Source organism: Canis aureus, chromosome 25 (genome assembly GCF_053574225.1).
Source record: "Canis aureus isolate CA01 chromosome 25, VMU_Caureus_v.1.0, whole genome shotgun sequence".
Taxonomy (NCBI): domain Eukaryota; kingdom Metazoa; phylum Chordata; class Mammalia; order Carnivora; family Canidae; genus Canis; species Canis aureus.
The window spans coordinates 11,845,631-11,872,873 of record NC_135635.1 but is presented as its reverse complement, the minus strand read 5'-3'; the positions used below and the strand labels follow the sequence as shown (position 1 = coordinate 11,872,873).

The following is a 27,243-nucleotide window of genomic DNA, read 5'->3' as shown; positions in this document are numbered from 1 at the left end:
GTAGTAAAAATAAAGAATAATTTAATGCCCCACAGCTTGTAAACATACTGGAATGGCAGTTTTCATTCTGCAAAAATTTATGGGACGAGCATATCCAGAAGAAAAATCATCCATATACTTGACATCAGGATTCTGGACCATATCACGTCCCTTTAGGTTCCTTTTAATCCTGTAATTAAAAAGAAAATTCTGTTGAAAAAGTATATAAGGCATTCCAAAATAGAAATGATTTTTATATTGCCCACACAGTGTTAACTGGTTATCTTGGAGTATAATGAGCCAGGCGCATGCCCTTATGATCACTTCCAGGATTCACACGTTTTTGTATTTTTGTTTGTATGTCTTTAGGTTTTATATATTTAAGTAATCTCTATACCCAACATGGGGCTCAAACTCATGACCCCTAGATTAAGAGTCAGATGCTCTTCTGAGCCAGGCCCTTGAACATTGTGATATTCTTAAAATTAATCTCAAATTATTGAAAATGATTTGAATATTTTTGATATAGTAACAGGTATTTCTTTCATTTATTGTGTATATATATGTACTCCTAAGTCTATTTTTCATCTCTAGACCACCCTCATAATTCTCTAGTGACAGGCTGGCCATATACAAATTTTAATCAATGCTGATCTTACCGTCTTTCTGTCAAAAAGCTTAATTTAGGGGGACAAAAAGAAATTTAAAAGTAGCAATATTCGTTGTTTAAATTATAGAGATAGAATTTTCCTCCATGATCTAGAAAACTCAGATTCAGAGTAACCCAGATTTCAAGAATCTTACGTTCAAAAGATTAATCTTGATTATTTTTATAGTTCCTAGTACATTTTGAATATGTAGCAGACATTTCATTAATGTTTTTATTATTTTCATAAATCTTCTCTTACTCTATAGCAAATTTAGGGTTCTGCTCAACATTTCCTTCCTATTTGTCTACCTTTTAGTACTTCTTTAAAAAAAAGGAGAAGAAAAAGATATCCTCTGGGGGAAAAGATAAGTCTTTATCTTTCCAGAGTAAAGTTCAAACTTTTTTACATATCTTCACTTTATAAAGGTATATGCATAATCTGATTCAATCCTTGTAACACTTATATGAAGTAGATGTTATTTTCTTTTAGAAAATAAGAAACCTAAAATTCAGAAGTTTGTTAATCCCATCACAAATAATGAAGATCCATAATTCAAACAGAAATTTTTGAGGATCCAACACACATTTTTCCCCATTTTACCTATCTCACTATGAACAAATAAATGCTACAGAGTGATGCAAATCAGCAGTAAAAGCAAAAAGGAAACAAAAAATCTATGTTATGTGAAAATTCTTAGAGTGGTTTTGGGATTACAACAACATTTACAGAGAAATACAAGTCAGAGTAGTTGCAGAGCACAAAGAATCAGAAACTTAGACTAAAAGTGAAAATCATTCTCTCTTCCAATTGGCTTCTAGTGAAATCTCTTCATTTCCCACAGTCCATTTCCTAGAAACCTTGTTGGACTGGAGGAAGAAGTTGGAAAATAGTATTCTCAATATGAACAAAAAGTATTTCAGTTGGGTGTTCACTCAGACCAATAAATGGGGGTAAGAAGTAGAGTCAGGGAGAGGGTGAAAGAGTAAAGCAATTCTCTTCATTCTCAAATAACTCAAATATAGGCCTCATGAGTCAAAAAAAAATGGCAGTGGAAGACCAATGAATGGGGTTACCTTAGCTCCTATATGACCCCAAATTTAGTGGGTATTTTCATGCACAAGAAAGAGAGAGAATGGAGGAGGTGGAGTAGGGAGAGGAGTAAGGAATATCCTAGGGACCATCCCCATACTTCTCCCCATTTGTCTTCAGGAACCCTCCATTCCCATTAATACAATAGTTTATTATTTTTTTATTTCTTAAATACTGCCAGTAAAAAGCTAGGTTTGCAGGGAAATTTAGTCATGAGGAAAATTAGAATTAAAACACACATGCACAAGTTCTCTAAAACCTGCCATCAATCAAGGTCATGATTACAAGTGTAAGTAATATTTTTCCTAATCCAGGTCCCCAAAAGTTGAAGACTGAAAATAATTAAGAATTCTGATACTATCACACATCAGAAGTCCAGTCCTTAGTTGAAAAATAAAATCAGGGATCCCTGGGGGGCGCAGCGGTTTGGTGCCTGCCTTTGTTTGGCCCAGGGCGCGATCCTGGAGACCCGGGATCGAATCCCACGTCGGGCTCCCAGTGCATGGAGCCTGCTTCTCCCTCCCTCTGCCTGTGTCTCTGCCTCTCTCTCTCTCTCTGTGACTATCATAAATTTAAAAAAAAAAAGAAAAAGAAAGTCAGAGCACTTGTTGTTACCCATATTCCTTTCTATAAGGAAATTACATCACTACACAACATTATGTTATGTTTGGTTTCTTCTTTTCTATATTTTTAATAAGGTAAAAAATTATTTTTTCTTCTCTGTTAAGCTCTTATTTATCTTATCCTGTCCTGGAAACATAGACTTTTATTTTAAATCTTCTATTATTAAAGAACTACCTCTTGGACCAAAATTATTTTGCTCTTCTGAGAACTCAGTCTATTTTCCTTAAAAAAAAAAAAAAAAAAATGCTTTCACTGCCATTTTGTCCCTTAGGAATCTTCTCTCAAACTGGTTTTACACAGTATCCCAACTCTTCTCAATCTTGTTGACCCTAAAAGTAAACAGGCACATTTCATTGTTGCTATTATTATAAATTAAGAGGATAGTGAAAATAAAACGGATGAAAAACTCTAATAATGAATCTTGGTACCCAGCTTAGTTTCTGAATTCCCTTGCTAAAAGAGTTCATGGAAATATGAAGATGAGATGGTAACTTTCAACTAAACTCCCTACTTCTAAGTAAGCCAGCAGATCTAAACCTAGACATAAGCTCAAGACCTGCCACTCAGGAATTCGAGTTGGGGAGGCACCCATTTCACTAGAACCTTACCCCAAAAAGTTCTCATTGGAGTTTAGCCTCACACATTGAAACAAAAAAATTTCCTAACTTTAAAAAAAGTATTACTATTTAGCTTTACTTACAGAAGAGATCTGAGGAACTTTATAAGAACACAAGGAAAAATATTAAGATCAAAATCTGGAAAAATATGGATCAAGAAGATAGACATGGCACAAGAGTAAGCCTAATTTTAACCTGAGATTTCTCTCAGAAACAGACAGCAATCAATTATCTGCACTGTCCATAAGAAAAAGGCAAATTTGCTCGTGTGAATTAAAGCCTTTACTGAAATAGATCTGAATAAAATTTCTCATTTGGATTCTGGGTAATGTTTCCTCATTATCTTCACAAAAAGGAACAGCAGACCTTATTCAGCCAATTACTGATTTTTAAAAACGAGTATATAAAAATGATATTCTCCCATGGCTCAGTCTTAAACTTTGAAAATTCAAGCTGGTGTAATGAAATGGGAGCTAGCAGAACTACTACTGACACCAAACAAGTATCAGCTCCAACTACCAAGATGAAATCCTAACATTTTCAGTGTGGACTTGGAGTGGATACTTAGGCCAAGTTGAGTTTCCTAGAATAAAAAAAGTGGGGGACGGGGTGGAGGTAGCAAGCACTTCCTCTGCTACTTCTGTATCTTATGTACGTGTTTTTATTGTTGCGGTGATGCCACTGTAATTACTTATTACAGAGCTCTTTTTTTTTTAAGATTTTATTTGACAGGGAGAGAATGAGTTTGAGAGAGCACAAGCAGGGGGAGCAGCAGGAGAAAGAGAAGCAGGCTCTCCGCTGGGCAGGGAACCCAAGGCAGGGCTCAATCCCAGGACCCTGGGATCACGACCTAAACTGAAGGCAGACGCTTAACTGACTGAGCCACCCAGGAGCCCCCAGATCTCTCTTCTTCAGATGTGAGCTCCAACTGCTAGCTCAGTGCCAAGCACACAAAATATACTCAATAAATGTTCACTAAATTGAGTACTGATGTAAAGACAAACTATATCAGAGTTTAGAGTGTTAAAATAGTAAAATAGCTACTACAGTGTACAACTCCTACTGATGTGGAGAGCACACACTAAGAAATGAATCAGAACATGAAACATGTCCCAGAGCACTGAAACTTTTCAGAGCTCTACCTGATTTTTCCACAGAAGTACCTGGTCTTATTATGGTATTTCATATGCTCCAAAACTGGACCATTCCACAAAGACAGAAATATCTGCACTGGCTAAATGCAAAGTTCACATTTAAAGCAACATTTAAATAATCTGCGATAGCAAGGATATGCATTCAGGAAAGTAGTGTTCATACAATTCAAGGTAAAAATTCTCTATGACAGCTTTTTAAAATGAACTGGTTTTGAAGGAAATTGTTCTGAAGCTATTACACATATTGCTGCCCTGGTAAACGTAGCTGAAACTTAAATGACTGAGTCATTATGAGGAGGAATCACAGAATATTTTTTAAACATTCTCAGAGACAGACATGCTACAATTTGTTCTCTGCCTTCCTAGCAATTCTTCTCTATGATCATCCAGATTGTGTTTCAAAACCCCATTTACTAATTTCTGCCTTTTGGTTTTTCTCCTACCCCCTTCCCTCCTTGTCTTTGATATTACTGGGGCTTATTTTCTATTGCCCTCAGTAGCCAGGGAGGGCTTTCTTTCCCTCTGCTTTCACAAAATGGTCACATCCTATATTCAGTATCCTTCAGTGTCTCTTGATTCTGCTTAGCTATTTTTGTCATTGACTTCTCTGCACTTCTGTTTTTCTACATTCATTATTCCAGACCACTGAAGGTACCTATGATTAAAAGGTGGGGGGAAAGCAGTGCCAGTAAGTCAAAATATTTTGTTTATCCTTTTTACACTCTTTCCTGTTTTTACTTAATTTTTAAAGTACAGTGTAGAAATTCCTATCAATGGTCCAATTTCTGTATCAGGCCTTTAAAAAGATTCCTGAAGAGGTAATTTGCAGATCAAGAAAATAGATAAGGGCCTTAGTGGAAACTAAAACTTTTAGTCCATTTTGCATTAATGCATGAACATGCAGAAACTACATTCTTTTTAGGCAACTAGGATTTTTGTCTAAAAGAAAGGTAATAAATATGCTATCAACCTAGAAAAGCTGAGATTCTCTTCCTTTTTTAATGTTTTCACTTTCTCGATCACTATAATTTTAGGAAGGCATTTAACAAAAATAAAACCTTTAATCAACTATTTCTACTGTGTAATACAAAAGGTTTTAAGAATATGTATTCTGATATGCCTCAAATTATATCTTCACTCTTAATTGTATCAAAATAAGGTAATAAACTCTGAAGTTTTGTATGAAATTTGGTTAAAAGAACCCACTGCTAAAACCACAGTGTAAGTTGATGCAACAGAGCTACAAATGTACCCTAAGCCCAGGCTCTGAATCTTTTGCATATTTTAACATTAGGTGTATTTATGGAATTTGGGTCTGTTTCCTGGTTTGGAAGTGTATTTGAGGTAGGGTGAAATGAAAGCAAGTGAATTGTGATTAATGACAGGAAAACAAAATTTCAAACCAGCCAATTCGGTTCATTTGTCCTGTCTCATAGCGCATACCATCAGGTTCTTGAATTACAGAAAGTTGGCTGGTCTGGGATCAGAGCAAACATCTGATGTAGAAAATTCAGTGTAACCTACAGAACATAATTCTTTTTGGTCATCCGAGAGGGCGGGGAAACGATTTTTGTTACAAAGAATATTTTTGTAATGGGATTTTACCTATAAAGATACTAAAGGTTCATTTAACTGAGCAGCCAGTGTGCCTCATGTTAATTATTTTATGTGGATTGACATTTAATCCTCCCAACAACCCCATCAGTTAGATTTGATTACCATTATCCCTGTTTAATAGACGGCACATGACCTTGAGTAATTTACTCAAGCTCACTTAGTTAGGTTCTATAACAGGGATTCAAAGCATCAGACACTAGTTAGCACTCTAAATTTCCATGCTATACTGTCTCCCCACCTATACAAAAAGATGACTACTCTCCATTCAGGTAAAATCCCATCTTCTGTCAGTTTTTTCTCTCCCACAGTCCATTTAAAATACATCCTGAAAGAATTTGATCATCATCAGAAGACCCAGTGCCTCCAAAGGATAGTTTTGACTTAAAAATTAAAGATTTTCCCTACTACAATTATTACTTATAATTTTTACTATGTCTAAAATTTAAAACATTTGAAACATGTGAAAAACAGTAAAATATGGCAAAAATTTCTCATGTTTTAAAAGAACAAAACCAGTTAGCTGGGGTTCCATTCAAAGTATCTTATAATTAAAAACAAACTTTTTCATTTAACAACACTAAAGAATGAGGTATATAAATGTTTTAATCACAGACTTTTACTGTATGCAATTAACTGTATTTCACAACTAGCATCTTACAAAAAAGACAGTCTCATTGTGCCTGGAAAAAGTACTGCAATTTAACAGAAAATTACATTACCACGAGAAACCACCAAATATCACAACTGTCAGGGTCTACGATTTTTAGGGGTACTTTTTTCTGCTCTTCAAATGTGATCAGTGTCTTTAAGTGATATTCTGATTCCAAGTTAGGTTTTTAATTTACATTTCAGAAGTCTCCTAGAGGTGGATATATATTAAGCAAATGGTAAAAGAAGCAGGAGACCCTAGAAAAATTTAAGAAGTACTGTGTGGTTTCTAGGTTGGATTTTTAAATACAACATGAAACACATTATTAGTTTTGAACAAAAATGCAAAATCTGTAGTCATAAAAATATTTTATTGGTAATTTTACATAATAGTAAGTGGGGCTGTAAATACTTTTTCTATTTCAGGATATTGATAAATGCATAAACTGGCAGTTGTGTCTCAAAATAGGGCAGTATGATTTTCATAAGAATCATTATGTTTAATAAGAGGCCAATTATTAAACTGATTTAAGATTAGTCATTTCCCAGTTCTGTGCAACAGTTCCCATTTCTGTATTAATTAGATTCATACTTCTATGACCCTGCACAAGTTTGGGGCAAGACAACAGTGATAAAACTATTATTTAAAGTTAAAGCTTTTCCAAAATTGCAGCCTTTAAAATACATCAGGTTTCTTTTCTGTTTTTGCCAAATGCTTATACTGATTTGAACTTTAATGTTTTATATTATACAGAAAATACCAGTGTTCAATGACAAGAGCACTAAACCTGAATTATAAAGCTAAATAATCAATGTTTTATTGTTTACTACTCTGCTAGTAAACATTACAATAATGAACGTTTTAAAAGATAAACAAAAACAAAGATAAAACCAGAAACATAATTCAGGAACAATAATTTAGTAAAATGTGTCAAAAACATTGGCAACGGTTCATACAAATTCTTTATTTAATAACAATTTTTCCTATTTAACCACACCAAGTACCAGCAGGTGTATTTAAGAGGATAACCATTAAGAAAATCCTGTTGCAGCAATAGTTGATTAAGTTGATCTTTGACTTGTATACATATAACTATTTGTTTCACAATTCTCAAATAATACATATTTAGGCAGCTTGCACTATGTTATAAAAATTTAAATTCGTTACATGCCAATAGTAGAGAATTCAAGAATTATGTGTTAGAATTCACTAAACTAAAAGTGAAAATAGACTTACCAATAACACTGCATAATGAATAATTCAACCACATTTTCATGGCACCTTGAACTGTGGAGACCAAAATGTCAAGTCTGAAAATGTTTGGTAAGCATAGATTGCAATAAAGTCTAACAAATTCTAACAAATTTCTATTCTGTGTAAAACGCAAATTATGGATTGTGCGTGAATGTTTGTCATGAAAATGTGGTACTTCTTGGCATAATCTGTGTATTTGCATGTTATGACAGAAGTGACTAAGAAATTGGAGAAAATAAACTTTAATGAGATTCTCCATTCAATGATGAGGCTTCTCCTCTGGGTGAAGATGACCTGGACATTCCCCTCTCTGTATTATCAGAGCTAGAGCCACTCTGACTGTGTTGATCTGCAGAAGCAGCACTAGATGCAGGCGGTGACTTCGTTTTCTCCTTAAAGTCTGTAATAATGACTGTCAGATCTCCAACGGTAACTTCCAAATGCTGAGCACTACTCCGATCCACATTTTTCAATCTTGGCCTAAATACAAAAGATGGTAAAATTTTAAACTCTCTTCTCTCTACCAACTTTCAAACATATAATGCATAAATTGTGTAAGAATAACAAAATGAATACATCTATATTTAAAGCTCCAGATTCATAAATAACTAGCCACAAAAATATAATTAAATGTTTCAAATCATTAACGTTAATCGAACCAATCAATGATGAATCTTCTTCAACATGACAAACTGATACCCTGGAAGCAATGGTCTCTTAATTGTGCTTTTATAGCTTTATCATAATTTTTCAGATAGCTAATCAATTTTACTAAGATAAATGTTTTAGGAAAGCAATGACATAGTTGGATCACAGAGTAAGTTGGTAACAGTTAAGGCTGTGTTATACGTAAGGCTGTTATTCCAGAGATGTGCACTGTTAAAGGCATCATGATTATCTGTTCTGCTTGTATCCATGAAGATTTTAACTGCTTAAAGCCCATGCAAATATCTGTTCGGTACTGTGAATATCACTCTTGGCTTCATGGTTGGAAAAGAATAAGCTCAAACACAAATGTCTTTGAATCTAGTAAACAAAACAAAAAGCAAAAGCAAAAGCAAAAGCAAAAGTAAAAGTAAAAGTAAAAGTAAAAGAAAAAGAAAAAGAAAAAGAAAAAAAGCATCCTTACATTTAAGCGTATAATGGTGGCCTCTGTGTTTAATTTCTAATCTATCTCTCAAACTCAGAAAAACATGATATTTTATAATAAAGGAGCTGAAATCTTTTATTTCCACTTTGTATAAGAATATATCAATGTAAAAAAAAGAATGTTAAATGGTTCATTTTATTATTTCACAAGTGCCATAAAACACTCTTCAAATTTACCTGGTTTTCTTATGACTGTTCTTTTTGCTAGTTGTTTCCTTTTCACTTTTTTCTTTTTCTACTTTATCTTTTTTCTCTTTCTTTGACTGTGTAGGGGGCACAAACTGCTGAGTAACCTGCTGGGCAACCAACTGGGAGACAGGTCGAGGCTTCCTGTGCGCATGTTAAAAAGAAAGGTTTTTTTTTTTATTATAACTAAGAATATATATTCTTTATGAAAATAGCTCAAATTTTAGATATATGACATGATTTTCAAATAAAAAAATTCTTCATGTGAGATAATATGCAATTTAACAGATTTTACACACATACACACACAAATTATTGTCTTTCCTATCTAACAAAAAAGAACTATAATAACAGCAAAAGTTATAGCCCAAAATATATGGTCACACCATTAAAATATAACCATTACATAAATCAATGTGAAAATTATTAAAAAAGTATATCAAACTGAATGCTTATAGGGCAGCACACATATAAACAAACATGAATCCTAAAATTAAACTTAAAAATTTATACTGAAATAATGTTTACATTATCCCTTCTCTCTCATAGAAGGAAATATTTAACCATCCGTGACAATGGCTATTTATTCTTTCCTCTAAAATCTTTCATTTATTCATTTAATAAATATTTGAGTATTAAATTTTCTCACTCTTTATTGCTAAAATTTCTTGAGGTTCCTTATATCTCTAGCCACAATCTTGCCATGCTTTTTGTGACCCTGACAATCTGCCCAGTCCTTTGAGACTTGCCTACTTACTCACTTATTCATTTAAAAAATACTGAAAACCTATTGTAGATATTGCGCCAAGATATCTGAAATGTTGTTTGGCTTCACCCTTTGGTGCCAGTACAAAGCTGTGACTCCACTGACCCAGGGTCAAGGATCCCTCCAGCTTTATGGTAGAACATGGGAAGTGAGGTCAAGATTCAAAGTAAACAATCTCTAAATTCTTAAACTGAGAGACAGAAAGAAGACTGAGGAGGAGAAGGAAGAGAAGTAAAAAAGTAAGGGAGAGGAAGATAAACATACATTTTTACAGACAGTCTACAAAAAACACAGTAATTTTATTGCCTGGAAAATCCTGACCCTATTTCAATCAGAATTATTAAAGGATCTTTCTGATATTGCTGTTCCTCTAAAACAAGACAAAATAGAAACCAATGAGAAAATACTGCACTGTCTACAATTCAAAGCTGTAAGGAGGAATCTTTTGAAGGAGTAAGTAGGAAACACAGCATATAAAAAACAGGTTTCAGTAGATGGATAATGAATTTTGTTTAAAGCCCACAGAGCCTAAAGTACAGAAGGAATATCCAAGAAAGATGTTCAGCATAATTTAAGAAATAGGGTTGATAAAAGTATCAGAGTTAATGATGTAGACTAAGAGTCACACAAATAAAAGTGATATTTAGCATGGTAATTAATGGCTGAGCTTGGTAAGGAAATAAATTTTCTAAAGAATAGATTAAAACAATGGTTCCTAAATTTAAGGTACATCAGGATCCCCTGGAGGGCCTGTTAATAGCTTGCTTAGCCCTACTCCCAAGGTTTCTAATTCAGTGGGCCCTAAGGTGGAGCCTAATTTGCATTTCTAAGTGGTTTCTCAGTTAGCTGATGCCTCTGATCTAGTCCATACTTCACAAAGAAGCTTGAAGAAGTACAATATATAGGTATTACGGTTGTATAAAGTTTGAGATGGAGAGTGGGGAGTGACAAGGGAATGGAAGAAAAAAAAAGCAAGGCTAAATGGATGGGAAGGAATCCAATAATGAAGAGCTAAGGAGTCTGACTTATTCTTAAAAGATGGGAGATTGAGAAAAAAAAAAAAAGGACGGGAGATCACAAAAGAATTGAATTTTACAAAGATTACTGGCACCGGCAGCAGTCTGAAGGGGAAAGGTACTACAGTGGCAGAGAAATTGTTAGGAAAGCTACTAAGAGATTAGGGGATAAAAGGCTTGAACTAAGGAAGCAGCACTTATTTAAGACAGGCTAAAGTAGTAAAATCAAAGAAACAAGTAACTAATTATATACACCTTTCCCATTTCTTAACCAATGAATATTCCTCTACAAAAACAGAAATCCTAGCCCTCATGAAGCCAAAAAAAATCAACACAGGGTCTTAAATGTTGATAAATGCTATGGGAAAAAAAATAAGGAACATAGGGAGTAATGGAGGAGTTACAATTTTCATTTTATTGTCTGTTTCCTCTTCTAGGATATAAAACTCCACAAGGAAAGGGATGGTTACCGCTTTATGCACCACAGTATAATCAGCACCTAGCGCAGTACTAAAAAAAAATACTAGCTACTTAGTGTTTGTTGTTGAATGATTATATCAGGTTTAACAAAGAAAGATGTTTTTTAAGAAAAAGAATACTGTCTCTAAGGTTACTCACTGGCCAGGATCAACCACTTACTATACAAAAGTAAACAAGTAGTAGTAAGAGCAAGAAGAAATAACTTTTAATTATGTTGGAAAATGGAAAGAGAAAAGAAAACTCAAAGCTGTAGCAGGGTTAATTAAGAGTTGTTTAAACTAATGCCTAGTGAACAGTGAATCACCTAAAATTGAGAGTCACTCCAAGATATAAAATGCAATTGAGGTGTAGTCATCTTTGGTCTCCCCAGGTAATATGGATCTCTGAATCTCTTCCTTCCATAACAAATGAAGGTTTGACAACTTCCTTTATTATATTTTGTACTGTGTCACTCCCTCCATCCTAAAATTTAATGCAAAATAAATTGTTAATGATTGAACTGAATTAAAATAAAATTACAAACATTAAAATAAACTTACATGCTTTTGAACCTAAAGGAATTCTGTTTCTAGCAATCAAAAAATCAATGTTATTGAGTAACCATTATTACTAAAGATATAGAATTGATTTATATTATCTTTATATAGTGCTTTTAAGTAAAATTGCATATTTTTCTATGTTTTTCTGTATTAATAATCTCAGTACCCCAATACTTTTTTTTCCTGTAAGATCTGACTATCTCAATCATGAGTTCTCTGATCAAGATTTGCAGGAATATAACCCTTGTGCTGTGGTTAGGTACAGAATATTTTTATAACATGATCAATCAACTCCCTCACCCCTCCAGCACTTGTCTCCAAGTAGTACCCATCTACTATGTGACATTGTTCCTCAACATCTCCCTCCAACTTTTATGCGAGAAAAGGATAATTTCAATTCCCAACTTCAGGTCTCTTAGAACTGTTGCGGAGTCTTTTTTGCGGAGTCTTTTTAATCTAACAAACATTATCTGTCCAGAATCTTCCTAGAATCATTTTCCCTTTTTATATGGCCCATCAATCTTCTGAAAATATCAGCAGAACATAAAACTTCATAAAGCCATTAGGCTGAGTTACATATATTTATAATTTGTTTTTAAATGAGTTATGAATCTAAAATTCTTCTAAGTGTTATTCTCTCAGGGGGGTAAGAACAAACTACTCAATAAATGCACACCATCCAAAACCAACACAGAACAAATTATTAGTTAAACTAGTCATGTGTGAGGCTGGACTCTGAAGACAAGTTAGATGACTACCACCTCAAACTGGAAATGAAGTAATAGTAGTAAGGGTCTATTCTAATCTGGAGAATGGCATTGAAGCACTGAATGTGATGACATTTCAGAAGGACCATATAATCAGAAGAGTATCTGAATAAAAGGGGTAAAGAACTCTCCTCCTGGAGAAGGAGGAGAAACGGAAAGAAATGGAATTTAGAAGGGTAGTGCTGTGAACCGAATGTTTGCATTTCCTGCAAAATTCATTTGTTGAAATTCTACCCCTCCAAGGTAATAAATGGTAGTAGGAGGTGGGGGGTTTCAGAGGTGATTAGGTCATGTGGGTATAGCCCTAGTGAGTAGTGCCCTTCCTTATAAAAAAGGCCCCAGAGAGATCCCTTGGCCTTTCTGCCAAGTGAGAAAATAGCTGTCAATGTGGAAGTGGATCCTTATCAGACAGCTAATCCGCCAGTGCTATGATCTCAGACTGTGAGAAATGTTTGCTGTTCATAAGCAACCCCATTTATGGTATTTTTGTTATAGCAGCTCAAAAGGACTAAGGCAGTTACAGGAAAGCCAAGAACAGGTCTACTCTAAATAGGAGGAACTGATAAACGTGGGTGTCAATTACATTGCATTCATAGTTAATAAAATATAAGCAAAGCTATCCTTCGAGCAAGCGTAAATATGAGACTAGTGATTTTTTTTTAAATGATTTTATTTATTTGACAGAGAGAGAGATGAGCACAAGCCGGGGCAGAAGGAGAGGGAAAGGTAAGCTCCCTACTGAGCAGGGAGCCTGATGCCAGGTTCCATCCCAGGACGCTGGGATCATGACCTAAGCCAAAGGTAGATGCTTAACTTACTGAACCTCCCAGGCACCTCAAAACTAGTGGTCTAATAAGCAACCTTGTGTTCTTAGCGTACCTAGTGTTATTATTGATTTTGCTATTTTTCAGTCACCAACAAATTTTCTGTAGAGGTTCTCTTTTCCCTTAAGAAAAATATTATTTACTTCTGTTCTTGAGTAGCGGATACGTGTTTCTTTTTATCCTAGACTTCCCTAAATGTGTAATATTCCATTTCTTTATTCTCATTTTAATGATGGCTGATTCTCACTTGAAGATTAAGTGTGCTCCACACTGTTCTAGGATTATTCGATTTGATTCAACTTTGGGGAAAAAAGCAGCACGAAATATAAATACGCAAGTATATACATAGACTAGTTACTGAAATGAAGTTCTCTGTTGCTCTCTAGAGGCTGAATGTGCTTAAAGATCCTTCATTGAAGGCAGGGGGAACACAGCTTACCTTTTAACATATCATAAAGTGACTCAATACCAAGCCCTACTGAAGAGAAAGCCCTCATATCTCCAGGGGCTCTTAAGAAGATTTAAACTATGATCCTTTTCCTACTTAATGAGAAAAATCTGGAGGATAGTAGGAAATTTTAGAGGTGAGAGATTGTTAACTCAGTAACGGGTAGGGTGTTATTTTCAAGATATGCCTTTTTATGTTCCTGGATTTCTCATTCATGGTTTTGACAATACGCCTGTAATGCCGAAGGTTCTCTAGTAAGAAGGACAAAAGGTCATCTAGTTAGTGAATTACCATATCCCAACTGCATTCTATTGTCCTCTTCCATGTACCTAAGTCATACCTAAACTGTTACTTGTGAAATATGGTATTCAAAAATTGGGGTGGCTTCATATGTCTCTATGTATCCTTCATAAACAGCTCAGACAGGGGCACCTGGGTGACTCAGTGGTTGAGCATCTATCTGCCTTTGGCTCAGATCATGAGCCCAGGATCCTGGGATCAAGTCCCACATCAGGCTCCCCGTGGGAATCCTACTTCTCCCTCTCCCTATGTCTCTGCCTTTCTCTGTCTCATGAATAAAGAAATCAAACATTTTTTCTAAAAATAAATAAACAGCCCAGAAAGATGTATAAAATTTTGCAGGTCTACTGATTTACTCTGTAATTTAAGGAGAAAGTGAAATGTCAACAATAATGTAATGGAGATCTACTATTCATCAGAACAAAGTATTTTTAGGAGCTGCTTAACTTTCTATGTGGGTGGAAGGCTCGTGGTACATGTTGAATTGGTATATGCCTTTTTTTTAAAAAAAGATTTTATTTATTTATTCATGAGAGACACAAAAAGAGTTAGAGATATAGGCAGAGGGAGAAGCAGGCTCCCTGTGGGGAGCCCGATGCAGAACTCCATTCCAGGACTCTGGAATCATGCCCTGAGCCCAAGGCAGATGCTCAACCACTGAGCCACCCAGGTGCCCTGGTATATGCCATTTCTAACTATGTGTCTCTGCCTTCTATCCCCACCAACCATAACAGAAATTCCGTATGCTAAGTATTTTAAGAAAAGGTTTCAAGCTTGATCACAATTTAGCTTTGTCAAGCTGGACAAACAAAACAAACAAGATATAAAATATTTACTGGTTCTTTTCTAAAAGAGGTAGCATTATTCATAGCTCAGAAAGAAATAATCTTCTTCATAACACTAAAGTACATGGTAAGGTGAAGCAATGTAATAAGTTTCAATGAGTAAAAATAACTAAACCTAAATTATGAGACTTGTAATACACAGCTAACAAAACCCCAGAAATCTAACCAAGATTTATAAGCTGTTTTATAAGCAGCAACCTTGTTTTGCTCAACAAATTTACTGCACATTTACATGAGTGAGGTATAGGTAAGATGCTGGAGATTCACCACGGGTAAGACAAACAAGTCTGTGCCCTCACAGAATTTACTTAGCAGATGAGAAAGAAACCATGCAAAAGTAAACTAAAAAAGTAAGTTTTGTCAAAAGCACTAAGGAGGAAAAAACCCTGTGTACTATTATAGAGAAAACAGAATGAGAACTTATTATAGACAAGGTGGAAAGAACTTTAGTTCATGTTTAAATCATCAGTACACCAGGAAAGAAAGCCATCACCATGGGCCCTTTAAAAAAAAAAAAAAACTTTTAGTCATTTTATGATAATTTATATAAGAAAGAGAGTAATAAAATTCAATCAACATTAAAAATTTTACTAGGGCAGCCCTGGTGGTGCAGCGGTTTAGCACCGCCTGCAGCCCGGGGTGTGATCCTGGGGACCCTGGATGAAGTCCCACCTCAGGCTCCTAGCAGGGAGCCTGCTTCTCCCTCTGCCTGTGCCTCTGCCCCCCTCTCTCTGTCTCTATGAATAAAATTTAAAAAAATTTATTAAACACTTAAAACATACTTAACTCAAACTTTTATATTCTGTAATAATTTGGCTTTGAAGGTATACAGACCTGAAATTTTTAATTTGACTAACTCATCTGCTACTGTGCCTAATCTTAGGAACATATCTACCTTGTAATACTGATTTCAGGATCTAAAACACACCTCTAGCAGATTTTGGCTTATCTTCACTTCCACTTCTTGCACTAGCATTATCAAAACATTTTACTTCGAAAATCTTAATGCTCATATTTGAAGAGAGGACTACCATTTTCTTTCTTCCAAAATTACCATTTTTTTTTTTACCAAACATTTTCATTTTTAGACTGAGTATATATGTACCTATCCCTTCAGCAACTACTTATGAATAATGACATATAAATTGTGATGCCAAATGTCACAGAAGATCAAAGAATATACGTTCTTATGGGAAAATAAGATGGCTCAGGTTCATTGTTGCAAAATACTGCATAATAAAATCCTTTCTGTTGAATGACTACTCACATGAGAAACCACATTTCCTCTCTGTCCTTAAAAATATAATGTTCATGTAATGATTCGAGTTTTGGGCAGCCCGGGTGGCTCAGCGGTTTAGCACCGCCTTCAGCCCAGGGCATGACCCTGGGGACCGGGGATCGAGTCCCACGTCGGGCTCCCTGCATGGAGCCTGCTTCTCCCTCTGCCTGTGTCTCTGCCTGTTTGTTTCTCTCTCTGTGTGTCTCTCATGAGTAAATAAATAAAACCTTAAAAAAAAAAAAAAAGATTCTTGAGTTTGTGGAAAAACTCATCTAAGATATTATCAATTGAAGACACATCAAAGAACTCTAGTACCATGCCACCTACAGAGTGTTAACAAAGCAAGAAGGGATGTAAATTACTCAGTGTGAATTCCCTGATTTCTCTTCCAGTCCTAAGGTCTGGGGAGGCACTCTGCAGCCAGTTCAAAGACTCTTCCCCTCCTAGGCTTTGTGAGGTAAAATTTTCTTTTTAACAAATCAGTTTTTGAGATTTTGTGATGAAGAAGGAAATTAGAAAGACACTGATGAGAGAGGTTTTGAGAACTGCAGCCTGGGAGCAAAACCATTATGTGAGAACAGAGGTAAAAGGGAAGGTGGTGACTAAAAATATGTTGTTAGGGCTCTCTTTTTTTCAGAGTGTTCTAAAAATATAAATAAAGGATTCGCTACTTTATTTTGAAATTTAAAAAGGAAAAAAAAAGAATGAGCTAATCTGCAAAATAAATTGATTAGCTTTAGAGGTCTTCCTTCTGTGCAGGTTTTATTTGGTGCATAGAACAGATTTGTATAACGTGTTATTTCATATTTTAATGATTAACATATTTTTAAAAGAAACATGCATCAAATATTTATGGAGCCCCTGCAGCACCTCTGGGGAAACGTGGTCTTCCAATTCCTCTGTAATGCTGTTAATCCTTTCATGGCTGTATTCTCTCTCTACAAACTGTACTCTAATCCCTACATGAGAAGAGATCAGTATCTCACTTATTTGTGTATCTCAGCACCTACTATAGTACATCTTATGTGTCTAGATGCTCAATAAACATCTCTTGGTATTAATGATCATTAAAAATACCAGTTAAATATGATGCATAAATACAACTATTAAACAATCGTGGGAACATCGATTTGACTAGGTGCCAACTTTCAAGAATTCACTTTCTTTGGAAAATTCCTGGTATCATCTTCTTTTGAGCCATTTGCCTCTTTTTCATGAAAATGGAATGTAGGGTTTAATCTATATCTTGGCTTTCCATAAAAAAATTATTACTAAATAAAAAGAAGAGTTCTTACAAAGTGGTTTTCTCTCCAAAAGTTAATATCTTCTGTTAATATTGGCACTATTTGACTTATCAGCAAAATTCAAATATTAATGATATGCAAATTTTGTTACTGTTTTTGCAGCAGAATCACTGTGCTAACAAAATTTTACAAAGAATCTCAATACATTAAACTAAAAAAACCTAACTTCTATATGAAGTTGACATGGTGACTCTCCTGAATGCTCATCCCTGACCCTCCCAATTACCCCTGAGGTGTGGCTGTGAAAGATATAATTTGGAACCATTGGCCCAAGTATTCACATTTTACTGATGAAATTTACACCTCAAGGTCAATGTACTCTTTCTTCTTGCTATTTGAGGCTAAGTGCACTTATAGAATGCAAGGAACAATACCCTTCATCATTTCAAGAATCCGAGTGTTTTGAAGAATTTTTATTCTGAGGTCTAATTTTCAACATCAAACACTTCTGCAAAAGCCTAGAACACATTTTTCCCTAAACTCCTGGGAAGTGGCAGCAGGGGAGACTTGATTCTTTGGCAGCTACTAAGAAAGTCTTTGGTAAGCACAAAGTAGATGACTACATCAATTTAAGAAAAACTAGGTTAGAGCGTGCAGCAATTAAGTCTCTGACAAACCCCTCAAATCATTAAACATAACAGCTCACTTCATTTGAAAGACTAAGGACACTCTCCAGAGCTACCAACAGGTCCTCCTCAACTTTTCCTGACCCTTAGCCAAACAAGTATCAAGTCCTTTCAATTTTTCTTTCACATTATTGGAATAATTCCCCCTTACCATTCCCACAACTATCACTCTCATCCAACCCAACTCTCGCCTTCTAAATTCTCTACTTGACTGGCTTATCTTCTCTGCTCCAATCCAAGATTATTTTTCCTTAATTTATTTAACAAATATTATTAAACACTCAGGGTTCATTCAAATCACTGTTCCAAGCACTGGGGATAAAACGCCTTCTTTTACTGTGTGCTGTAAAAGTCATCATGGGGTGACCTTGATTCTTATTTCACAGAGAAAACAGAAGCGATTTGGTGAAAATTTCCACAAGCTTCCATCTGTGCCCATCTCCTTTAACTTCCCTATCCATATTCCCAATTATAGCCATGTCCCTATTTGCCTAGTGGATTCCTTCTCCAGGACACCATTCCTGCTACTGACTTCCCTCCTCTCCTGCTTCAGCAATACTTTCTTTTGTGAATAGGTAATTCCTGTCAACATACAAACACATACCAATAGCTCTTAACTTAAAAAAGGAACAGAAAAAACTCTTCCCTAAGTCCACATCCTTTTCTAGCCACTGCCCTATTTCTCTGTTCTCTTTTGTACTACAAGCATCAAATGATTTCTCTATACTTACTTTCCACACCTCCTTCCTCCATTCTTTCACAGGCTCCATTCTCTCAGGCTCTTGTCCCTACCATTCTACTAACACTATTACTTTCAAGGTCACCAGCAATCCCTTTACCATACATACCTCTCATCTTACACAGTCTTTTCAGGTAGCATTTAACTGAGTTTATCACTCGTTCACTTTCGGCAAAACCTTCTTCATAGGCCTCTAAAACAGTACTTAATTTTTCTCCTGCCTCACCAGCTACTCTTTCCCAGTCTCAATTATTGGTTCTTTTCCTTCTTTCAAAATTTCTAAATTTTGGAGTGCATCAGGACTAAGTCTTAGATATCTTTTCTATCTGCACTAACTCTTGAGGATATTACTAGTCAAAGTGGGTCCACTAACCAAAATGAGACATCAGCACCTGGGAAACTAGTACAAACACAGATTCTCAGACCTAACCCAAGAACTACAGGTATTTTTTTATGCACACAGAACTTGAGAAATGTTATTTAAGGTGACCTTATTCAGTCCTTGCTTTAAATACCATTTGTACAATAGTTCTCAGTCCAGACTCCACACGAGAATGAACCAGCAATACACTTTAAAAAAAAACAGCCAAGGGAACCCTGGGTGGCGCAGCGGTTTAGCGCCTGCCTTTGGCCTAGGGCACGATCCTGGAGACCGGGGATCGAATCCCACGTCGGGCTCCCGGTGCATGGAGCCTGCTTCTCCCTCTGCCTATGTCTCTGCCTCTCTCTCTCTCTCTGTGTGACTATCATAAAAACAAAAACAAAAACAAAAAAAACAGCCAAGTGTCTGACTCTTGCTTTTGGATCAGGTCATGGTTTCAAGGTCATGAGACCAATCCCCACGTCAGGCTCCACGCTCAGCAGGAGATTCTCTCCTCCCCCTCCCCCACTGCTCCTCCCTACCTTCACACACAGAGGTGGCCCTTGCTCTAAAATAAATAAATCAAATTCCAAAAATATAAAAAAAATTAAAATAGAAGTATCTATGCCTAGGGGGAAATTTAAATTTTGTTAAATTTTATAAATAGAATAAGATTTGTAAAAATGAACAGCCACTTAAGAAAAAGCTAGATTTTTAAATTTATTTTTATTTTGTACTTATTTATTTGACAGAGAGAGGGAGAATGCACATACAAGCAGGGGGAGGACAAGGAGAAGCAGGCTCCCCATTGAACAGGGGGAAAAAAACCTAGATTATTTATTTATTTTAAGATTTTATTTATTTATTCATGACAGACACACAGAGAGAGGCAGAGATAGAGGCAGAAGGAGAAGCAGGCTTCCCACGGGCAGCCTGATGCAAGACTTAATCCCAGGACCCTGGGATCACAACCTGAGCCAAAGACAGATGCTCAATCACTGGGCCACTCAGGTACCCCCAAAACTAAGTTGTTTTTTTTAAATGAAACTACTAAATTGAACATTAATGTTAATAATGAGAGTAGTCCCTGAGTAATCTTTTCTGGGCATAAATTTTCCTCAAGGACACACACACACACACACACACACACACACAAAACCCCTCATATTGAAACATGAAAAAAATGTGATCCATTCCACTCTAAGATACTTACCCAGAGACAGAAATATATAACCATACACAGACTTCTACACAAATGTTCATAGCAGCTTTATATGTAATGACCAAAAACTGAAAACTAAATGTCCACCAATAGATGAATAAAGAAATTCTAGTATGCTCATATAATGGAATACTGCTCAGCAACAGAAAGAAATGAATTACTGATACATGCAACAACACAGATGACTATCAAATTATGCTTAAAGAAGCCACAGAAGATATATACTTTATGATTCCATTTATAAAATTCTAGAAAATGCAAACTAATCTATAGAGAAAGCAGATCTGTAGTTGCCAAGCAACTGAGGATGGGAAAGAGGTAAACATGGGAGGGAAATATTGAAAAGAAAATACTGAAAAGAAATTACTGGTGATGATGGCTATGTTCATTATCTCAATTGTGGTAATGGTTTCACAGGTATATTCATACGTCAAAACATCAAATTGTATACTTTGTGTGTAGTATATCAGTGATACCTCAATAAAAGCTGTTCTAAAAAATGTTTAGCTTAACCACTAATCAAATTTAAAATGCCCGAGTCCCACTCCTGAGATAAATCAATGCATCCAATGTTAAGAACAACTGATCTATATAATAATATTAAAATTGTATCACCAGCCCCAATATCTCCCCTACACTCTAGATGCACATTACTAACTGCCTATTTACATCTTCATTTCAATGTCTAGTAACAATTCAGAGTAACTTAGCATGTCCAACAATATTTGATTCCTCCCATTTTCCCCCTCTTCCAGTCTGAGTTTTCCTGAGTAAATACACTCTATTTTTCCAGTTGCTCAGACTAAACACATGGAAGCAGTATTCATTCTCCACCTTCTCTCTCTCTCACACACACACATCTAATTTACCAGCAAATCCTTTCCACTCTACTTTCAAAATAAATCGAGAAACGGATTTCTCACCAACCCCACCAATGCTACCTTTTAACATCCTGCCCCTGATTCCTCAACTGCTTGGCTATTGACTATTCTCCCACAAAGCAGCCAGGTGATCCTTCTAGATATAAATCAAATTATATCACTCTTCTGCTTAAAACCATTCAATGGGTTCCTCCTCTACCCAAACCCCTTCACTTGTTACACTCTGGCAACCAGAGTATATGGTAATTGAGAATAAAATCCAAAATTCTTGTTCTAGTCTGCAACCCTACATGATGTAGTCTCTCTCCCCACCTCATCTTTTATACTCTTCCCTCTGGAACCCTCTGTTCCTGTCTCTCTCAGTTGGACTGAGCTGCCACAACAAATGCTGTAGACTGGGTGGCTTAAACAACAGAAATTTAATTTCTCACAGTTCTGGAAGCTAGAAAATCCAAGATCAAGGTCCAGCAGAGTATGGCTTCTCGCGAGTACTCTCCTCCTGGCTTGCAGAGAGCCTCTTTCTTACTGTGTCCTCACAGGGTAGAGAAACAGAATGAGAGAGAGAGAGAGAGAGAGATCGTTCCTTTCCTCTTCTTATAAGGCCTGCTACCAATCCTATCTTTCACCAAATTCTTCTTAAGACCTCATTTAACCTAAATTACCTCCTAGAAGCCCTATCTCTAAACATAGTCACACTGGGGATTAGGGCTTTAACATAATTCAACAAATTTAGTGGATGGGGTACAATTTAGTCCATAATATCCAACTTCATTGGCCTTCTACTCCTGCCTGGGGATATCCCTGGCTCTCCCCGGTCTACTCACTCCCTCATTTATTCTGGGTCTCTGCTCAAATGCCAGTTGTCAATTAAGTCTTTCTTAACCTGTAGTAGTTTTTAAATGAAACTACTAAATTGAACATTAATTTCAATAATGATAGTAGTCCCTGAATAACCTTTTCTGGGCATAAGTTTTCCTCAAGGACACACACCCTCACTCTTCTCTCCAACTCCACTGCCCACTCTGTTACTCTGTTCCTCTCACTATGATTTTTCTTCAAAGCACTTGTTTCTACTTACCACAATATAGATTACTAGTTTATTGCCTGTCTTCCCCTACCAGAAAGAATATAAGCTCACTACCATCCCCATAATTGTAAACAAGAACATTTTCTTTTATCTGGTTCATTGCTATTTGCCCTACGCCTATGGAATAAAAAACAAACAAACAAACAAAACAAAACAAAACAAAAAACCTAATGTGTTTTTAATGGGTAGGTGAATGTTAAACTCACCTACTCAAAAATTTCCAGGAACCTTAAGTGATCCTATAGTAGTTTTTCCAACCTTGGCTACATGTTAGCATCACAGAGAATCTTACAAAAATTACAATACTTGGGCCCCACCCAGACCAACTGAATAAACATCCTTAGAAGTGAAACCTGGTATTTTTCAAAGCTTCTCAGTTGCTCCTCTTGTACACAGTCACTAGCCTACAGAAGATCAAAGTGATGGCTAAATAGATCTCTCCAAATGGGACTCCAGGATCTGGATCTGCAAGTGAGGCAAGTTACCGTATTTCGCCTTATACTTTTCAAATGCACTCTGGATCCCATCTTTTCCAAACAGCCTTCTTTATCCACTCTCATCTACATTCCTCTCTTCTCCCTGAACCCCCTATAGCTCATGTAGACTGTGTCAGATAATCGTAATAAATACATATATAACAGCATAATGAAATATAGATTACTTCCATTTTTAAACTACTTTTTTTAATCCCCAAGTGCTATTCACATACTGGACACTGAATAAATAAATACATGCTGAATGAAGAACGCTTCTTCATAAAATTATCTCCTTGGGGATCCCTGGGTGGCTCAGCAGTTTAGCACCTGTCTTTGGCCCAGGGTATGATCCTGGAGACCCAGAATCGAGTCCCACATCAGGCTCTCTGCATGGAACCTGCTTCTCCCTCTGCCTGTGTCTCTGCCTCTCTCTCTGTGTCTCTCATGAATAAATAAATAAAATCTTAAATAAATAAATGAAATAAAATAAAATAAAATCTTTTCCATTTGTATGAAACCAGAGAAAGGGTACATACTCAAATGCTTCCAGTAAGAATCATGTAAATCATCAGTTATAAAACAAGCAAGTCACAGGGATGAAAAGTATGGCACAGACAACATAGTCAATAATACTGTAATAACTTTTTGTGAGAGATGTTAACTACATTTATGGTAGCAAGCCTTTCCTAGTATATATAATTGTTGAATCACTATGTCAATTACCTGAAACTAATGTCAATCATATTTCAGTTAAATTTCTTAAAAAAGAAAATCAGCAGGGTTCCTAACCCTGACCACACATTGCAATCTCCTGAAGAACTTTTAAAGCAATATACCCTTGTCTGGGTCCCACCTTTAGGGGCTTTGACTTATCTTGAGTTAGAGCCCAAGTATTCCTTTTTGGCTTGTTTTTTCAGTTTCCAAGGTGATTTCAAGTGCAGGGAAAGCTGAGAACCAGTCATTGAAAAACATCAAATTTGGAGGCTCTATTTTTTCTAAATATAGAGACTGGTAGTATTAAAAAATTATATTAGTATTAGTATTAGAGTCTGAAGTAAACAGCACTCATATTTTCCATATTTTATGATATGGATGTACTTACAGGTCTACATCATATGATGTGGATAGCATACTTACTAATTAAGATACCTATTTTTAGCTAAAAAAACTCTTATCTGGAGATTAATTTTCTATTTTATGGTTTACTTTTCATTCCTTTCCATACCTTTATTTATGGAGGACTTATTAGTAATAGCTATTTTTCCTAAGTTTCTCTCCTTCCCTTCATTCATTTACTCATTCATGAAAATGGCAGGCAATTATTGTATCAGGTAGTCTTCTAAATTGGTCCCCAATAATCCCTGCCTCCTGATATTCCTGCTCTTGTCTAATCCCCTCCCTAGGAGTGGGCCATACCTAGTAAAATACTCCTAACAAACAATACAGCAAAATTAATTGATGCTACTTCCAAAATTACGTCACTAAAAGACTCTAGCTTCCATCTTGCCCACATTCTCTTGCCTTGTTGTGAACTCCATAAAGTGGGTCACATGACAAAGAACTGCAGGGAAGCCTTTGGTCCACAGATCAGTGAAGAACTGAGGTCCTCTGTCCAACAGCCAGGAAGAACCGAGACTGGTCAACAGCCACCTTAGTAAGACTGGAAGTAATTCCTCCCACTGATGCCTTGAAATGACTGCAGTCCGTCAGAGACCCTGAAATCACCTGAGTTGCACCCAGATTCCCATCCGCCAGAACTTGTGAGGTAATTAATGCTTGTTGTTTTAAGCAGCTAAATTTTGAGGTAATCTGTTTTGTTATGTTATGATATACTAGTATATGTACTGACATCTGCTAACTTTCCAGGTAACAAGATGCCATTCTTTGTTACAGAAAATCTAGTACCCATATTGGAGGATGGCTTTTTGATACACCACTGAAACTTTATGTATTACATAGAAGTTACAGTACTGACTTAGCTCACCACCGGACTACAACAAATCAACCATCAGATTATAGCACCTTCAGTATGGGACAAGCTGTCCTTTGCTTGGTGAAGACATACCAAGAGAGAAATCAAAAACCACAAAGACATCATTCATAGTTGTACTCATAACAGCAAAAACATTATAAAGAGAAGCTTTAAAAAAAAAAACCTCAAAGTTGATGACATGTTTTTTTTAATATTTTATTTACTTATTTATTCATGAGAGATGGGGGGTAGGGGGAGAGGGAGAGTGAGAGGGAGAGAGGCACAGACACAGGCAGAGGGAGAAGCAGGCTCCATGCAGGGAGCCTGATGCAGGACTCAATCCTGGGTCTCCAGGATCACACCCTGGGCTGAAGGCGGCGCTAAACCGCTGAGCCACCGAGGCTGCCCTGATGACATGTTTGAAGAGAAAGCAGAAGGTACAAAATTCTTTTAATATATGGTATAGCCGGGCAATGGTATAATTTTAATAGCATATCACGTAGAAGAGTTAACTATTACATGTTCATGCTAGCAGATTTTTTGCTTTACAGTTAGAACCACAAATGTGAAAAAATATCAACCAGTTCTTGTTATATCATTAGAGACAACCTTTTTGGACAGAAGTGACCAATGACTATCATGACACTGCAAGCTACAGAAAAGTTACTGCCAGTAGAGTGATACTATATTAAAAACTATGAACTTCAATGTCAGCTGCAAAAGACGGGTTAGGATCAGCAATGACAGAATGCCAGCTATTTGTGTATGAAGCTTTTATAAAAGAGGTTATAACTGATTGCCTAATCTATATGTTGCTTTAGCCTTCAATGCATAGCTGGCAATCAAAAATACACCTCCCAATTCTGATTCAATGTTATCAGAATGGTCATAAGGTCTTTTCTATACAAAGAAAATTATTACTGAATGTATCGAGTTTCCTACCTTAATATAAACTGTTGAAGGAAAAAGTATTTACATTTCTTCAAGATACTGTTAACAAGGGATGCCTGGGTGGCTCAGCAGTTGAGCATCTGCCTTCGGCTCAGGGCATGATCCTGGAGACCTGGGATCAATTCCCACATCAGGCTCCCTGCATGGAGCCTGCTTCTCTCTCTGCCTGTCTCTATCTCTCTCTCTCTGCCTGTCATGAATAAATAAAATCCTAAAAAAAATTTAAAAAATTACTGATAATATCTGAAATGAATGTTTTTGTGATTTCTAAGACTTGCTTAAGCAGTATGCATATCTGAGCAGTATATTTAGAATCTTGAATAGCATGAATATATTGATTCAGGGTGCAATTAATTTAATTTTTAGTTGAAGAAAAAGCCAAATAGTGTAGGGTTAATCACCAAGAGATTGACTTTCCCACTAAGAATAAGCAGGAAGTTAATAATACATTTGTCATTGCCTCAATCTGAAATATTCAAACTCTTAGCATTTAGTGAGATGAGGTTCATCAAGAGTCTGAGAGCACAAGAAACAGCTTAAGAAATTATTCATAATTTGGGGGTCATATTTAATCTGAATATCCAGAATTATCTGAGCAAGTCTGTTACCATTTCAGCAATTTATAATTTTAAGTTTGCAGCAATTAAGGACAAGGAAAAAAAACACACATAATGTAGAACGTAATCCATAATTCAAGGTCATGAGCACTAGAGAAAACCCAATAAACAACATCTCTTTCACAGATGTGACTTCTATAAATAACATTTTTAAAATACTATTTTTTATTACTTTAGGATTTATTAATTTACAAAAATTTGTGGTATGCTTATGTATCTTCTGTGTTCCAAGGACACTGAAAGAGTAAAATTCAATGGCATGTTTTAAGAGCTTGGTTCTGAAATAAGATTGCCTGGAGTCTAATCCTACTCTGACACTTAAAATCTCATTCATCATTTATAAGCCAGTAATTGTGAGAAGCAATACTGTGAGAAGTAAAAGTTGTAAAGATGAAAACACCTTAACATACTGTCTTATATGCAGTATTATTGAAGATTAATAATGAACTACTATTTACTCTTGAGGTTATTCAGATAATTGAGTATGAAAAGTCTGAAAGCTAATGTGTGAAAATAGCACTAAAATTTCATTAGGAATGCATCCTTTTTTAAAAAGATTTTATTTATTCATGAGCAACATAGAGAGAGGCAGAGACATAGACAGAGGGAGAAGCAGGCTCCTCACAGGGAGCCTGATGTGGGACTTGATCCCTGGACCCAGACCCGGGATCATGCCCTAAGCCAAAGGCAGCTGCACAACTGCTGATCTACCCAGGTATCCCAGGAATGCGTACTTATAACTCTTTCATACTTTGTCATTTTCAAACAAAATGGC

General features: G+C 36.0%; 1 protein-coding gene across 3 annotated transcripts in view; it reads right to left on the bottom strand.

Annotated features, from left to right (window-relative positions):
• Nucleotides 1–6,315: 6,315 nt before the first annotated feature.
• The window catches only part of YAF2 (YY1 associated factor 2), a 70,151-nt gene continuing 49,223 nt past the window's right edge, over nt 6,316–27,243 (bottom strand). For all 3 annotated transcript variants that reach the window (XM_077870433.1, XM_077870431.1, XM_077870432.1), the window contains 2 exons: nt 8,960–9,112; nt 6,316–8,113 (listed from right to left, as the gene is read on the bottom strand). In XM_077870433.1, coding sequence (XP_077726559.1) covers nt 7,876–8,113; nt 8,960–9,112 — 391 coding nt within the window. In that variant the 3' untranslated portion in view covers nt 6,316–7,875. The remainder of the gene's footprint in view (nt 8,114–8,959; nt 9,113–27,243) is intronic.